Source organism: Crocodylus siamensis, chromosome 1 (assembly GCF_052110815.1).
Source record: "Crocodylus siamensis isolate JL-2025a chromosome 1, ASM5211081v1, whole genome shotgun sequence".
Taxonomy (NCBI): domain Eukaryota; kingdom Metazoa; phylum Chordata; order Crocodylia; family Crocodylidae; genus Crocodylus; species Crocodylus siamensis.
This window is the reverse complement of record NC_143395.1, coordinates 45,749,150-45,767,496: the sequence shown is the minus strand read 5'-3', so window position 1 is coordinate 45,767,496 and position 18,347 is coordinate 45,749,150. Positions and strand designations below refer to the sequence as shown.

The 18,347-nt window shown below is 40.2% G+C and overlaps 1 protein-coding gene across 1 annotated transcript in view; it reads left to right on the top strand.

Moving 5' to 3' along the window:
* The window catches only part of COL21A1 (collagen type XXI alpha 1 chain), a 233,964-nt gene that overhangs the window by 174,346 nt on the left and 41,271 nt on the right, over nucleotides 1–18,347 (top strand). The window contains exons 18-19 of the mRNA XM_090034162.1: nucleotides 10,679–10,723; nucleotides 11,133–11,186. Coding sequence (XP_089890288.1) covers nucleotides 10,679–10,723; nucleotides 11,133–11,186 — 99 coding nt within the window. The remainder of the gene's footprint in view (nucleotides 1–10,678; nucleotides 10,724–11,132; nucleotides 11,187–18,347) is intronic.

Genomic DNA, 18,347 nt, shown 5'->3' with positions numbered 1-18,347 from the left:
GGGCAGAAGAATCACTACCTTTCATTTGCATGTGCCACCTCTATTGATACAATCTAGTATGCTACTGGGCTTTTTTGTAGCATGAGCACACTGTTGTCAGGTATTCAGCTTGTGATTTTAAACCCTATAAACCCAGGTCCTTTTCTGAAACACAGCAGTCTGTTTAGTCACCTTCCTAGTCTATTTATGCATGTGATTGTTTTATCCTAAGTACACAGTTTTGCACTTGTCTGTGAACTTCATTCAGGTGTTTCCAGGTCATTTTTCTAGGTGGTAAAGTCATTCTGTATCATAATCCTACCCTCCAGGGAGTCTGTAACTTGATTCAACTTAAGGTCCTCAGGAAGCAGAATGCTTCTCTGTGCTGCCTTCTGGGGTATTGTTGCTATATGCTGTCCCTGACATAGTGTTGCAGACAACCTGACTGAGCCCTTAAAATAATAAATCTTCCATTCGTTTACATTCCTGAACATAAGCTCATTGAAGGTAACTACAGCAGAAACAACTTTCATTCTTCTGATGCATCTGCATTACAGATATTACCACTGGTTTATGGGATTATATGTTTTATTCATTGTGGCCAGAATTGAAAACCAGACTCTATACAAGAATCAGACAGGAAGTCAATGAGACTATCCAATGTAGAAATTCAAATGAAGGTGTGTCCATATGTGTCAGTCAGAATAATTCGATGGAAAAATATTTCTGCTGATTTTATCTATATCTTTAGTTATTTTCTCGTTCTTAACTTCATTTATAGACATATGTGGAGCCCCATAAAAGACATAGTAAAAGGAGAAGTTAAAGTTTCATTAAGTCAGCTTTAACAGAATCATCTCGGCAGGGATGGAGGTGCAGAACCATGCCTACGTCACTTAGTCCACTTCCTCGGTTAGCAGTTGAGGCATACTATGGTATGATGTGTAGCAGAAATTCTGGCTATCTTCACTGGTTCAGGCTTGAGTAGTCTTGAGGTTTATGGGTCATTACATTCTGCCCTGTACCTTACCAGGTATTCTGGGCGCTGATCTGGTGCATCAGCCCAATGAGTTCAGTAATTACTAAGGTGATTGTTCCCCTGCCCCCCCCCCCCAAAAAAAAAAAAAAAAGAGAGAGTAAGGAATGAAAAACGTAGAAGCGATGCAGAAAATATTGCATTGTTGCTTATTCACAGAATCCAATGTTCTGCATGTCTCCCGGGTTTCAGGTATAAAGAAAAACTCCAACAACACTGATCATAATTACTTCTGGTTTCAGCTGGCAACTAGATTTTGGAACAAAGCAACACATTTATTGTGTATATATATGGTTTTGAAGTATCCTTTGGAAGAAACCAGGAAAGATTTTTTTGTTGTTGAACAATTTGTGTGGAGACCACAGAACTTTCCATTAAGAACATTTCAGTTGCAGAAAATGAATGGCATTGTACAATATTTCATATAAATTAGAAAATATTATCAAGTTAAAAATAGTAAACTCCAATCTTTTGTGCTAAGTCCAATGGTCCCTCACAGAACTGATAACCTGAAAGAGGAGGTTGTTCCTTTAGTGGTCTTTGGAGCATTAACTGTCATTCCTTCCTTTTCTTTTTAGTCCCTGTAAAATCTAGTTTAATTAAAAGCTTCTGGTAGTGCTATATAGATTTTCATTGGATAAGACAAAAATCTCTAAAACCTGATAACAATGACTCTATTTTTCCTGTGCAATATATTGTGGTTTTTTCTTACCATCTTACTTATTTACCCAAAGAAATACTCAAATCTTTCTCTTGATTCAGCTGAAGCCGACAAGAACCAGCAAACGATACTTCTGCAGTGTTTAGTTTTTGTGTTAAATGCTTAAAAATACCTTTGTATTTCTATGTAGGGTGCTAGAAATGTTTAGCGTATTGAAACTATCTTACAAGATTATTGCCATCCTCTTTGCAAGCTACACTTGTTCCTCTTTTTTGTTAATGAGTATAATCTTAGCTTTTTTCCCCTTATACTTTAACTATTACCTCTCTGTTATCATTCATGTTGGTTTGTAAGGTAGTTATGAGTATGACAAACCATAACATCAACCTCATTGTTTTGTTATTAGGTATTAAGTCACAGTTATATTTTAGTTTACACATAGTTATTCAAGTCCTATGTAGTTTGCAAAGAAATACTGGCCCCTGTATTGGATTAAGAATATCTTATGCTTCTACTTTTAATAGGCCTTTTGCCAAGGACAGTATTTCAAAAAGCTTTGTGATTCTTATCTTTAGGATGCTTTCCATTTTTTTGAATTTTCCTTTGAAGCTGTTTGTGAGAGTGCTTCCTCGTCTATATATGCCATTATCTTTTCCGTTTTCATTTCCCATTACCCACCTGCCAAAACATCAACTGGCGAGTAGGAAGAGCAGCCACATCCAAATTAATTTCATGCCCTTCATTCCATTTAGATAGTCAAGGATTTACTGTAATCATATTTTTATCTAGTCCACCATTGTGCTTCTATTCCAAAATATGACTTGACTTGACCTTTTTTCGTATTCCAAGTAAATCTCGCATGTATCATTGGTATTAAAGTAAAGGATTCTTGTTAAAATGAAGAGGAGCTATACATAGGCAGTTGCATTTTTGCAGAGCATTATATTTAGGGAGTACATAAAGTGTTGCTTTTTGTGGAGAAATTTGTCATTCATATTGTATTTAATATCTGCACAGACTTGGAGTTAATATTTTTTAACAATAAATGAGCAATTCATTTGGAAGAGGGCTAAAAACTTAACTATAATAGATAGCTATTGATTCTATGTTCCTTAAACAATCAGTATCCCAAACTACCTTGATTTAATTAGCAATATCAATAGAACAGTTAAGGGAAGGATACTATCATAATATGCAATAATCCTAACAGAACCCTTATGAGCTGAAGTGCCCACTAGAACTCCTTAATGCATTGGTGGAGTTAGGATAGGCTAGTGAAGCCTGTACTACCATAACACATGCTGTAAATGAATTCTAGAGAGAGTTGTTTTCAGTTTTGTAAACAGGCAGTGCTACAGTGCTACAATTCTTCAATACAGGTCACCTGGTATATATTTTTGTATTTCTCTTAAAGGAACTTTAGGATAATTATTTGTTTCTGTTGTTCTTTACTTGGTCTGTAACTACTGCGACTTCTCTATGCTCACATTCCTTAAGTAAAACTTTCATTTATGTAATGGGATTAAACAAAAGTAATTGTTCTACCTGTATTTATTTTAGGCTATGTGTGCTTCTTTCCCAGATTTGGGGAAGGGCATTTCATCTGAAACTTGTCCGATGTCTTTCTCAACCATGCAGCTGGTTGAAAAAATGATATGAACAAACAAATCCTGGCTTGTGCATATTCTCTGGACCAGAATGGTTGCAGCATTACTGCAATACTACTTTAAAATTAGAGGTGGTTCAAACAGTACAGCCTCATTACAAAATATCTTTAACATGTTTTCATAGCAAAAACAGTTTTGAAGGGAAATTCTAGGACTGTATTGTGTCTTTGGCAGCAAAAATTTTTTCATTGGTTGTAATTCATGGCCATGTTCTATAATAGTAGTAAAGAATCTACTGTCTCTCTCTGACATTTTCAGAGAGGAACATAAAAATACATGGTCCAATGATCAATCAATGATCTTATGTTTAGCCTAGACTAGTATTACTTTCTTTGTTCAAGATGTTACATTTAGGATTAAAAAACAAACAAACAGATCTACTGTCAGTTATTTTACCCAGAAAGAAGCACAATGATCATCTTTGCATATAGAAATAATTGTTATTTAAAATATTTCTGCATGCATATTTTAAAAAGCCTGGATAGTTTGAAAGATTATTCCTTGATGGATTATCCCAGACCAGTATTTGTCCAATTCATGACATATTATAAAATAAGTCAAGATGTACCATATTTAACAGAAGAGCTGCTTAAAACATATATTCAAAAACCACATTTTTGTATACCAGCTGTAGGAGTATGAGTTTATCAACATCTGAAATCAGGCACCCCGTCACCATTTTGAAGTGCAGGGATGCTGAATACATGAGACATAGATGCTGCTGGAGCTCACTAATTAGCAAGCTCTAGCAGACTCAATTAATCCAGACAGACACTTACAGGTTGTAATGTGGATCAGAATAAAGTGCTATATCTTTTTGGGTTCATAACAGTAAAAATGCTAAACTCAGAGTGTGAAACAAATTCCTGAACAGAGAAAAAGGTAATTAAAATACACATTTGTCTAGTATTCTAATGCAGAATGTTGATATAGTTAATTTTTCATAAAACATCCCCAAAGGCTATTTTTTCCAAGGTCAGTGAATCATGAATTATTCCATAGTATTTGCTATATCACTCCCAGTGGGTGGAAGCTTTTCCATTTGCAGTGATTCCAAGCATTGTGTGTTCCTTAGTAGTTGAAAATTGCATGATGGATCTGTTTTATATTAACTTCTGATTAAAGCCAGCCTCTTGCAGTATTTTTGTTAATGTAGCCTTTGTACAAATAAAGTTGCATTTTTATCTGATAAATTGAATTAAAATAGTCTTGTCACCTAATGCTTGGGTTTGTAATGCATTTTTTTGAATGGTATAATGTGGTTTCTGTGATAGTTTAGTGAAGGTTATGTCACTGTCTCAAGCATAACTTCTTATAAATAGTTTATTACTTATGTTTTAAAGAAATCGCCCAGACTGAAGTTTTACATGAATGTGAAGTATCTATTTAAAAGTGAGTTTCTAATACATTTCCAAAACTTGGTTTGGCTTTTCACCTTTTGCTCTGAATGGGTTCCAGTAAATTCACGTTAGCATGAACAGAGGTATATCTGAATAGGGAAATAATAGATGAGAGGAAAAATCAAAATTGATAAGGGGAAGGAAACTAAATTTAATTTTATAGAAGTGGATTTCATCCTACAGAAATTGCAGCTGTTGTACCAAGGCAGTTATACAGGAAAATTATTTTTGAGGGGAAAGCCCCTTTCATTGTGCCCAAATTTAGCGATATAATTCTTCATCCTATGTGGCAGTTGATAGTTGGAGAATGCCTTAGCTCGTTGAGTGGTCTCTTAAAATCAGATTCAATCGCAGTGAGTAAATGTCAGTGAGTAATGCGAAAAATTTAAAGGCCTGATTCTGCTAATACTGGATTAAATGACAAAGATTCTGTTTATCTCAGTGGTTCAGAATCAAGCCAGAAATTACTTACAGTTCATTTTTATAATATGTTCCTTCTCTCCCCTCTATTACTATTGTACTATGACTTCTCTATTGATAGAGAAATAAAAGCATGTTGCTGGTATAGATGGCTTCTTTCAGCCTAGAATGTTAAGCAAAAGAAAAAGTAGAACATCCAGGTTTTCTGATTATTTGATGTTTTGAGGGGTGTGTGTGCACGTGCATATGTTCAAGATTTTGGATCAGTGAGATCTGAAACATTTTAAAATGTATTGGCAGTTTCAGATCCTGTGACAAGCTGTTCAGTGACAAGGGGCCTACCAACAAGTTCAGAACTCTTTAGTTTTTTAGTCTCTAAAATTTTATGACAGAGAGGAAGAAGTATTCTGTAAAAGGGGGAAAGAAATTTAAGCAGACCTGCTTAAATCTTCTTTAAAACATGGTCATATTATTCAACTAATGCTTCAGAGACCAGAATTTGGGGAGTGATAAGAAAATGTTAAAGGGAAGATGTTCAATTTTTTTTTCCTGCTCATAATAATTATCTTGTGTTTATCCTTCTCAACCTGTCATGTAATTACACATGAATTGTACATTCATATACATATGGATGTAAAGATATGGAATCACTCTCTCTTTATGTATAAAAAATCTAGAGCATAGAAGCTGCTTAAGAGGTTCTTTTTGATGTGCTTACATTGGCAGAGGGTAATGGCATTTTCATTACAACAAACAGGCCAAGACACAGGCTCTGTGGTAAACATTTCTACTACATTTAAGCAGTGTACATTTTATTTTCCATTCACAATTACCTATACTGTTGAACAATATCAACAGAAAACAATAATTTTCTTATATTTCTTATATTAGTTTGTGTTTTGTTGATAAGGGTGAGTATAACAGTGTTATGTCAACCCTGATTCATCTTCACAATTCCCCTAGTAAGTGAAACAAGTATTCTTCTCCAGATGGAGGAAACAGACACAAAGAGGGTATGTGTCATGCCCAAGGCCACACAGCAAGGCAGGGAGATAGCCAGGCTATTTAGGAATTCCTGGCTCTTCCTCACTCAATCCAGACTGGACCACACTGCATCTCTAGTAGTGTAGGTGGCCTCTCTTTACAGCATTTGGCTCCATCTGAATAGTTTTACAACTGCTGTAATCTTATAAGCAGCTTATCAATATTATAACATGTTTCACCTCTATTTCTGCTGTTCTGGGAAATGGTGTTACCACCTTGCTAGAACCACCTAATTTTTAATGCAGTCATCATAAATTTGGTTTCAGTGCAACTGTAAACAAGTACATTTGGTGTCCAGCGGCCCACTGTTTAAGACTTCCGACTTCTCTGATAATGGTGCTCAACAGTTTTTGCAATGATGTATATCAGCTGAGTCATTATTTTTACCTAATTTTCATCCTTTGCACATATTCTGTTGCTTAATAAACATATACATGTGATTGCCTCTTTTCTTCTACTTAAGTTTGGCAATTGGTACACATATTTTTCTCTCTTTGAAGTATGTGTTTTGGCTGATTTTTGGACTCAATCTCAGAAAGAAAGAATTATCAGAAAAAACCAGATAAGTGACCTTGAATGGCCTTATTAGTTAAGAATTTGATTTAATTCTTGTATGGGACAGTGCTCTAATGGAACTACACATTGGATTTCTTGAAATTCTTTTAAAATATTTTATTCCTTTTGTTTTCAGTTAAATTGAGTCCACATCATAATATTAAACTAATCTCTATAATAATTTTAACTTGGTTATATTATCTCCATAATTTTGTCATAGAATCATAGAAAATTAGGATAAGAAGGGACCTCAGGAGGTTATCTAGTCCAACCCCTGGATCAAAGCAGGGGAACTATAGTCTCCTTGGCTGGGAACTATATAATCCCAGTCAATGCTTTGTCTAGTTGGGTCTTATAAACCTCCAAGGATGGAGGTTCCACATTGTCTCTGAGTAACCTATTCCAGTGTTTTACTACCCTCCTAGTGAGAAGTTTTTTCCTAATATCTAACCTAAACTTCACCTTGCTGAAACTTGAAACCATTGCTCCTTGTTCTGTCATCTGCCATCACAGAGAACGGTCCAGGTCCGTCCTCTGTGGAACCTCCTTCCCCCCCACTTCAAGTAGTTGAAGGTTGCTATTAGTCTTCTCTTTTCCAGACTAAAGACTAGCTTCTCCTCATAACTCATGTGCCCCAATCCCCTTACCATTTCTGTTGCCCTTTGTCCTCTCCAATTTGTCCACATCCTTTCTGTAGTGGAGAGCCTAAAACTGAGCCCAGTACTCCAGATGTGGCCTCACTAGTGTTGAATAGTGGGGAATAATCACTTCCCTTGATCTGCTGGTAGCACGCCTAGCAATGCACCCAAGTATGTGGTTAACCTTCTTGGAAACAAGGGCACACTATTGGATCATATTCATCTTATTGTCCTCCAGGTCCTTTTCTGAAGTGCTGCTGCCTAGCCAGTCAGTCCCGAGCCTGTACTGTGGCATGGGATTGTTCCATCCTAAGTACAGGATCTTGCACTTATCCTTATTGAATCTCATGAGATTTATTTTGGTTCAATCCTTCAATTTGTCTAGGTCTCTCTGAATCCTAACCCTACCCTCCAGTATAAGATCTACTTCCCTCAGCTTGGTGTCATCTACAGATTTGCTGAGGATGTACTTTTATGCCATCTTCCAGGTTGTTGATGAAGATATTGAACAAAATTGGCTCCAGGGCCAACCCCTGGTGCACTCCAGTTGATACTAGCTGTCAACTAAAGATCAAGTTATTGACTACTTCCCTCTGAGCCTGATGATCTAGCTAGTTTTCTATCCACCTTGCAATCCATTTATCCAACCTGCACTTTCTTAGCTTGCCTGTGACAATTTTGTAAGAGACCATATCAAAAGCCTTCCTAAAGTCAAGGTATACCACATCCATTAGTTTCCCCACATCCACAGAGCCAGTCACCTCATCATAGAAGGCAATCAGGTTGGTCAGGCATGACTTACCCTTGGTGAATACATGCTGATTGTTCTTAATCATCTTCTCTTCCAAGTGCTTAGAAATGCATTCCTTGAGGACCTGCTCCATAACGTTTGCAGGAACTGTGGTGCGGCTGACTGGTCTAGTTCCCTGGACCCCCATTCTTCCCTTTCTTAAAGACGGACACTATATTTGCCCTATTCCAATTGTCCAGGAATTTCTCCCATTTGTCATGAGTTTTCAAAGATGATGGCCAGTGGCTCTGCAGTCACATTGGCCAACTACTTTAGCACCCTCAGGTGCATCCCATCTGGCCCCATGGATTTGTATATGTCCAGCTTTTTAAAATAGTCCCTAACCTGTTCTTTTGCCACTCTTGCCTGCTCACCTCCTCCCCAGACTGTGCTGCCAGGTGCAGTAGTCTGGGAGCTGATCTCTCCTGTGAAGACTGAGGTGAAAAAGGCATTGAGTACTTCAGCCTTTTCTGCATCCTCTGTCACTGGGTTGCCTCCCCCATTCAGTATGGGACCCACACTTTTCCTGATCTTCCTCTTGCTGCCAACGTACTTGTAGAAACCCTTCTTGTTACCCTTCATGTCCCTTGCCAGCTGCAGCTCCAGTTGTGCTTCGGCCTTTCTGACTTCATTCCTGCATGCCCAAGCAATACTTTTATATGCCTCTCTAGTTGTTTGTCCAAGTTTCTACTTCTTGTAAGCTTCCGTTTTGTGATTTAGCTCACTGAAGAGTTTCCTGCTAAGACAACCTTGTCTTTTGCCATACTTGCTGGTCTTCCTGTATATCAGAATGGTTTGCTTCTGCCCTCTTTATAAGATTTCTTTAAGGTATAGCCAGCTCTCCTGGACTCCTCTCCCCCTCAGACTAATTTCCCAGGAGATCCTGGCCATGAGTTCCCTGAGCAAGTCAAAGTCTGGTTTTCTGAAGTCCAGGATCCTTACTCTTCTACTCTCCTTCCTCCTTTTCCTCAAGATCTTGAACATCATCTTGTGCTCACTGCTGCCTAAATTGCCATCCAATTTTTTGGTTTGGTATCCCTAGTAAATAGCGACCCATTTTCTTCTTGGGTCCATTCTTTTTGGATCCACCTTCTTCTAACATTTTTCTGAATTTTGGAATAAATTGCTTACTTGAAGAGGGGGCATTGGCATTTTGTTTCCTTTTAGCATCATCTCCATGTCCCTCATTGTTATGGTGGCAGATTGTCAGATTTGTATGTCTGGTATGAAAACTGCACCCTTTTCTGAAATAAAAAGACAAGAGCTACTTTAATGAAAATAAATTAGTACTCATTTCTATACATTTTACTTTGAGCCCATTATTTGCTTCTCTGCTTCTTCTACTGTAATTAAGACCTAAAAGTTAGCTTTGACTATCCATCAGAATGCTAAGTTATATTTTACTTACATGAATGTTTTGGAATAGAAGAAATTTTAGCTATGCATCTGTCATGTCTGGGACCCCTTTTTTAAATCTTTCCATTAAGTCTTATCAAGTTAAATTTTAGACAAAATCATGAAATCAGTGAGTCAAATTCTACAGTGATGTTCATTTGGATTGATAGTGGCATAAATGCAAACAAGAGTTTGACAATTAAAGCTGCGTAAGTTTAACTGAAAATGGAATTCGTCTGAGTGCATTTCAGCTATGAAAGCTTTGTTTCTAAGACTAACTTACAATATTATTTTATATGTTTTTGTATTTTACATTCATTTCCAGCCAAGTACAAGCAAAGCATATGGCAAAGTTGAATACAGTAATTGATCAGTGACCCTTATTAGAGCAAATTATTAGGCCCTTATTAGAGTTATATGTGAGAATAGAAACTGGAAAATGACACCTTAAAACAATGGCTTCCAATGTTCTTCAGAACGGCTGATGTTCTAACTGAGACAGTGACCAGTACCTGATACTTTGCTGGAAGAAAGTACTTATTTCTTCCATATTTTGTGTTCTGTGGTATGAAATCAGATATCGTTATTTTATCAAGCATAGCTACACATGATGGGATTTAAAAAAAAAAAGCCTTTTGCAATAATAAAATTATGATCGTGGTTACCACAAATTGCTAGCCATGTCACAATGGATCTAAAAAACAGCTGGTCATTAAATATTGCCAAAGTTATTCTGTACTTTCTGTAATAGGGAATCTTACAAGTAATGAGAAGAAATTTCTTTCTCTGTTTCAGTCAGGATTTTCACTCCAGCATTCTACCATTGGTAGTATAAGCGTGAGGCCATGACCCTGCCCACCTGCACACTTGCAAGTACTGGCAGAAAAGCAGTTGGGGAGCCACTAAATATTGCTGTTTCACTGTTTTCCCCAGATGTTGTAGTTTTATGTTCCTAAGCTGAATCTTTTTTGTTATTTCCTGCCCATATTTCTAACCAAATCATATGACAAACATTAAACTTATGAAAACATTTTTATTATATTATTTTCTGAAGCAGCTATTTTTATATGTTTGTAACTTTTTTTTCCATTAGGGAATTCCTGGAATCCCTGGAAGTCAAGGAACGAAAGGACAAAAGGTATTCATAATAATTTGATACAGTCAAAATCAGTGTAGGTTTTTAGTGTTGCATGAGTAAGGCCTCAGGATTCGAGGGGAAATTCCTCATAGGAGAGATTTTTAGGAGTACACTGAAAACAGAGGGGACTTCTGTTCCTAAATCTTTTAGGAATATTTGAGAATCTCCTGCCTACCTTCTGGAACAAGGAAAAATACATATGTGATATAAAATACAACAAATTGCACCTCTTTAACACTCCTAAACAATTTCTCCCAACTATATAGTTGTTCCAAAAAATACTTGCCCTTTTCATGTTTCCTGAATGATCACAGCTACATTATTAATCCAGTGCTGGTAATCTAATGTTTTAAATGACTTTTTATTAGTATTTTTCCATAAATATTTCTGACTTTGTATTCAATTGTAGGGTGAAATAGGACCTTCAGGGCAACCGGGAACAAAAGGATCCCCAGGAGAGGCAGTATGTTTGTATTATATTTTTTCAGTTATTGCGTTATCTATATCAATCTGTTTTAGAAGCAGAATAAAAATTGTTGCCATTTTATAATTGGGTATGATGAAACAAAATGAAAAAGTATAAATTATCCTAGATGATTGAATAATTAATCCTTTTGTGTTTTGTGTGTCTCATTAAATTTTACAAACAAAACTCTTTCTTTAAAAAAAGAATTTTAAGTTGAAGGCTTCTCGTGTTTTTGAAGTTCTTTGTATGTGAAAGTGTTCAAGCTTGTTTCCCAGCCTTGTGAAATTAGACTAAATTCATAAAACTCAGCATAAATATTCCTGTTCTATGCCTTGGTACTGAATTCTGCACGGAGACCTGCGTGGAGTTATCAAAGGATGACTTCAAGCATCAGCATCAGCGCAAGGTGCTTGGATAGCTAGTATCAGGTACTATAAACAATCCTTTGATTTCATTTACTTTTGGTATGTTTGAGGGTGTTAATATACTGAAGAGAGAAAAAATTACAGGATGGAATGCATTTGGTAAATTGTATCAGACCAAATCTGCTCTCTGAATTCCTAGAAAAAATATTATACTGGTTTGTCTTCTCAAGTTGATGATTTATCTGATGGCCTTTCTGTTGGATAAGCTTCACTCTTAATCAAAAGTACTTAAACACATGCTTTCCTTTAAGCACTAAAGTAGTCTAATCTCTAACTATTAAAATTTAAGGACATACTTATGTATTTTGATGATTTGTGATCTAGATTTCCTCTTCAGGTGAAATTTAGAATGCTTTCTGTAAGAAGCAAGGGATTTTATGGACGATCTCTTTTATTGCACCAACTGCATGGTCACATTGAAGTTAGACATGCTTTTGAATGCAAGGCATTCTTCTTCTGATGACTTGATGAAGCATGCCTTGAATTTGAAAGCCTGTCTAACTTTGTCCCAAACATGCAGTTGGTCCAACAAAAGATATTGCCCACACAAATCCTTGTTTCTCCTCTAATTTCTGGATCATTCATGGCTACAATTTTTCCAACATTGCCAAAACACAGACTCTTTCTGTAGCATTCTTTTATTTTCTTTGAGGTCTAAGGCTGCATGCACATTGAAATAATCTGGGAGAATTCTTTCAGGTTTGTTCTCCTGTTAAAGAAGCCTACCCAGAGCTGCACATACAAACATTTGTATGCTGAGCCCCTGAAGAGTGGAGAGCTTGCAGTGCTGACGCTGTGCAGCCAGGGAGCACATCTCAGCATGCTTTGCAGGCTTCCTCAGCTGCCTGGCAGCAGCTCTGATTGACTGACCCAGACTGCCCTAGGTCAGCCTGTGTTTCCCTGTAGCACAATGTGGGGATCGTGAGGGGGGAATGTTCTACTCTCTGCTGAAGCAGTGGAGTCCACCAAGGGGGACACTATGTCCTTGGAAGGGAGTGGGGAATGCTGGAGGACTGTGTTTTCTTCTGGGACAAGCCACAGCATGTATAGACCTTTACTCTCCTGAGAGAAACTTTCTGGGCAGTGATTTCCCCAAAACGTAATAACCACCTAATTATATATTTTCCATTAATTTCTGATTCAATTATGCATTAGAGTCAGACTTCCAAAGGGCAAAGAATTATGTATTTTGGCCTCCTTTATCAGACACAGCAAAGAATTTTACTGTAGCCTTGTTTCTTCTTTCTTTAGATGAACCCCAGTTGTTCACAGATTTTTTTTTTTTTTGTCTTGAAGTGGACATTTTTACTGTGGGAGAAAAAGTCTGCACATTTGTCCTGAATGGCCAACCTTATAGCCATTTACAACTAGGTATCACACTGCCTTAACATTGGAACTGAGGCAGTGTCATCTACCTGGACTTTAAGAAGGTCTTTGATAGTGTTTCTCATCCTATTCTCATAGGGAAGCTAGCAGGCTGTGGAGTGGATGCTTGCACAGTCAGGTGGGTGGCAAACTGGCTTAGGGACTGCACCCAGAGAGTGGTGGTGGATGGGTCATTTTCAGCCTGGAAGGAGGTGGGCAGTGGTGTCCCACAGGGGTCGGTCCTTGGACCGGCGTTATTTAATATTTTCATCAGGGATTTGGATGAGAGTGTGGAGAGCACCCTGTCCAAGTTTGCAGATGACACCAAGTTATGGGGCAAAGTTAGCACGCTGAAGGGCAGGAGCAGATTCAGGCTGATCTGGACAGGTTGGGTCAATGGGCAGAATGAAACAGGATTCAATTCAACAAAGACAAATGCAAGGTGCTCCACCTAGGGAGGAGGAATCCCCAGCACACCTATAGGTGGGATGACCTCCTCAGCAGCTCAGCGGCTGAGAGGGATTTTGGAGTCATAGTTGACTCCAAGGTGAACATGCGCCAACAGTGTAATGAAGCCATCAACAAAGCCAATCGCACCTTATTGTGCATTAGCAGATGCATGACCAACAGATAGAGAGAGGTGATGCTTGCCCTCTATGCAGCATTGGTCAGGCTGCAGTTGGTGTACTGTGATCAGTTCTGGACACAGCACTTGAAGAGGGATGTAAAGACTCTGGAGGGGGTCCAGAGGAGGGCTACTCATATGATTGGTGGCCTTTGTACAAAAGCCTAAGAGGGAGGTTGAGAGATCTGGATCTCTTTAGCCTTCCTAAGAGATGTCCTTCCTCAGAGATGTCTATGGGGAGACCTTGTAGCAGCCTATAAGTTTATCAAGGGAGGACAACAAAGAGTTGGAGATGGGGTATTTACCAGGGCACCCATAGGAGTAACTAGGAATAATGGGTACAAACTAGTGGAGAGTAGATTCAGGTTAGACATTAGGAAGAAATTTTTCACAGTAAGGGTGGCCAGAATCTGGAACAGGCTGCCAAGAAAGGTGGTACTATCACCTAACTTGGAGGTCTTCAAGAGGAGGCTAGATAGGCACCTGACTGTGGTCATCTGGCCTCGGTCCTTTTCCTGCCGGTGCATGGGGTCGAACATGATGATCCTACAGGGTCTCTTCTGACTCTACAGTCTATGAATCGGCTCTCTCTCAACCATTGCATTCTCACTCTGACCCATATCTGATTGTTATCTGCCATTTGTGTCTTCCTCCTTATCTGAGATGATGAGTCTCAGTCCACAGCCCTCCTTATTCCTATCTTCTTCATGTCCTGTATCTTTTCATATCATTTTGAAGTAGGAGTGTGTTCTAAACAGTTTTGTCCCCCATAGGATATATTTGCTCTTTCCATTCTGATGTGCCTTTGGAAATTCTGTTGTCTCTGTCTCATTTAGTGGTCTCCTTCTGATCTCTTCTGTAATTCTTCAAGATCTAAAGTGGACAGAGGGTATATCTTCCTTATCAAGGATAACCTTGAGCATTTAAGACTAAATCCAGATTAGACCAGAGGTGTCACAAGCTTTTTTAGAACCTGGGGTTTTGGGGAGAAGGGAAATGAGATGAAAAGGGGAGGAATGATCACTAGAGAATAGGGGGGATGGAGAGAGAGAGGGAGAGGAGTCCAGCTTGCCCAGGCTCTCCTCATTTGAGTGGCTGCTGCTTGTACTTTAACAGCATGGGCTAGTCTGCTGCCACTGAGGGACAAGCAGGCTCTCAGGCTCCCTGAGGGGCCCTCCTATTGCCCTATGTACCTCATAACCCCTGGGTGGTAAAACCCCTTGTGGGAAGGGGAATTATTCTGTTTCCCTCCACATACCAGATACACTGCTGGGAATGGGACTGCCCCTGCACAGCTGCACTTGCCTGGCTCCCTAGGACTCTGCATGACATGGAAAGAATCTTGGTAGGAGGCACCCCCTTCTAAGTTGGTCCATAGGACTAGTGCCCTGCTTGCCCTGCTATAGTTACACTCCTGGATTAGACCTTTGGCTGCCTCCACTTAGGTGTCACATGTAAAGATGAGGCATCTGGCCAAAATGCTTGAAAGCAACAACTGGATGCAGAAGGCCTGATCAAATAGGTTCTTTAGCTACCTAAATGGGATTACAGGAAATTCAACCCTGTCTTCTCAACAAGAAGTGTACATTGGTTCATCAACTGTGTTTAGATTTCATAGATTTCATAGACATTAGGGGCTGGAAGGGACCTCATGACATCATTGGGTCCAGCCCCCCTGCCATAAGCAGGAAGTCAGCTGGGATCAAGTGACACCAGCAAGAAATAAATCCAGCTGTTTCTTGAAGGAGTCCAGAGTAGGTGCTTGTACCACCTTGGGGGGGGCGGGGGGGGGGGGGTTGTTTCAGACCCTGGACACATGCACTGTAAAGAACTTTTTTTCTCATATCCAGTCTAAATAGGCATTCCTGGAGTTTATGGCTGTTAGACCTTGTTATCCTTTGGGGAGCTCTGGTGAAGAGATGTTCTGCCACGTCCTGATAACCCCCTTTTATGAAGTTGTAGGCTGCCACTAAGTCCCCCTTGAGCCTTCTTTTCTCCAGACTGAAGAGTTCCAAGTCCCTCAGCCTCTCTTCATACAGCCTTCCCTCCAGGCCTTGTATCATAGGAGAAGTGCCTCTCCTCTGGACTCTCCCAAGCTTTTCTACATCCTTCCTGAAGTGGGGGGCCCAAAACTGGATACAGTACTCCAGCTGTGGTCTTACCAAGGTCGAGTAAAGCGGGAGGACGACTTCCTTGGTTTTGTTTGAGTTAAATTGGTGGATGCGTGCCAGATGTTGTTTAGCTTTGCCCACATCATATTGTGGCTCATTCATCTTGTGGTCTATCACTCTTTTGGTAATGGTGCTAGTGAGCTTAGTACTGCTGAGCCTGTAAGTATGCGGAAGGTTCTTCCTACTGAGGTGCAGCATCTTGCATTCCTCTGCGTTGAAGGCCATCTGGTTTTGGTCGGCCCATCTGTAGAGTGTGTCCAAGTCAGCCTGTATTCCCAGCCTGTCCTCCAGTGTAACGCCCCTCCCCCGTAATCTGGTATTGTCCGCGAACTTGTCCAGTTCATATCTGCCCTCCAACTCTAGATCGTTGATGAAAATGTTAAAGAGTACTGGCCTGAGTACCAAGCCCTGAGGGACTCCACTGGTAACCCTGTGTCATGTTGATTTGCTCCCTTCAACTAGTACTATTTGGGTTTGACCCCATAGCCAGTTGCCTAGCCATCAGAATGTATGATGATCAAGGCCACAGTTTCCCAGCTAAACCATGAGGACATCATGGGGAGTTAGGTCAAAGGCCTTTCTGAAGTCCAGATAAATGACATCCACATCATCTCCCTTGTCCAGGGCATGTTACCTGGTCATGAAAGCAGATGAGTTTGGTCAGGCAAGACCTGTCAGTCACAAAGCCATGTTTGGCTGGCATTCAGAAGCATGCCTTCCGTTCGTGTGGCATTGATGGATCCCTTGACAATTCTTTCCAGGATTTTTCCAGGGATGGACATCAGACTGATTAGTCTATAGCTCCCTGGGTCATCCCTCCACCCTTTCTTGTAGATAGGGACCATATTGGTTCTTTTCCAGTCATCCGGGAACTTGCCCAAGAGCCATGATTTTTAAAATAACTCTGCCAAGGGGGATGCAGCAATGTCTGCCAGTTATTTTAAGACCTTCAGAGGCATTGCATCTGGGTCCACAGACTTGTGAATGTCCAGTTTTTCAAGGTGTTCCCTCACCTAATCCACATTGGTTTTGGTCCCATCACCCGCTCCCAATTTGGTTTGTGCCATTTCTGGCAGTGTGATCCTCCTGGGAGGGTGAAAACCCAATGCAAAAAAGTCATTTAGGAGATTGGCCTTTTCTTGGGCATCTGATGTCACTTGCTCTGTTGGGTCTCTCAGGGGCCCAATACTGTCCTTGTTCTTTTTCCTGCTTCCCACATATCTAAAGAAGGACTTTTTTTTGTTGTCCTTGATCTCCATAGCTAGCCTAAGTTTGGTTTGTGCTTTGACTTTTCTTGACTGCTTCCCACAGGTGTGGGTGAGTGCAGAGTAATCCTCTTTGGTAACGCTTCCTGTTTTTCCAGCTGGTGTAGGCTACTCTCTTAGCTTAATGATGTGCAACAGTTCCTTATTCAGCCATAGGGACTTCCTTGCTTGTTGACTTTCTTGCGAGAAGGGAGGGCTTTGCCCTGTGCTTCAAGAATTATGTTTTTGAGCAATGACCATTCCTCACGTACTTCCTTTTCTGGGGTGGGTATGGCCTCTGATTGCCTGACTGACCAGTTCTCTCAGTTTGCAGAAGTCAGCCTTCCAAAAGTTAAGTACTTCTGTTTTACTGAGGGGTTTGCCTGCTCAGTGAACTAAGAAGGTGATCAATTAATAGTCACTGTTGCCAAGCTTTCTCTCCATCTGCAAATTGCTCACCAGTTCCTCCCCTTTGGCTAGCAATGCCTCTCCCCTAGTTGGTCCATAGACCTCCTGGGTTAGATAGAGGTCATCAATGCATGTGAGAAAGCTATGCGACCTGTCAGATTTGTCTGTGTGCTCATCCCAAGAGATGTCAGGGAAGTTGAAGTGCCTCGTGATGATCAAATATTGGGAGCGTGTGGCTTTGATCAGTTCCCTATTGAATTCCTGATCTTGTCTTTTCTCTTGGGGGGAGGGAAGGGTCTATAGTAGACTCCTACAAGTAAATCTCTCTCCCCATGTTTTCCTCATATCTTGACCCAGAGGCTCTCAAGACACCCTTCCTGGCTTGGAAACTCAATCTGTAGGGAGGTGAGCTGATCTTTGACGTAGAGAGCAATACCCCCAGCTAAGTCTGCCTTGTGAACCCCAATGCTTCCCTGACAGGTTATGAGGGACCTTTCCTTGGGCTGTCACCAGAGTGGAATTTCTTAAGCTGCCCAACAGATTGGTAGTGTAGCTGAGATGACCTGGGGTAGAACTGGTAAACTGCCCTTCCCCCAGCAGTCTCAGTTTAAAGCCCTGTCAAGAAAGTCAGCTGTTCTGGATGAGAAGAGCTTCTTCCCTTTCTAGGTGAGGTGGAGGCCATCTCTTCCCAACAGTCTGCTCTCTCTGAAGTGTGGAACGTGGTCAAGGAAGCCAAACCCCTCTTGACTCACCTCTGGAGTCTTGTATTCACCTCACTAAAGCACCTGTCCCTCAGGAGCCCATGTCCTGTGACCAGAGGGGATAGAAGAGAAAACTATCTGTGCCCCCAAGACCTTTGAGCCCAGCTCCCAGAGTCCTATAGTCACACATGACCTGGTCTGGACTTCTCTGTTCCGTGT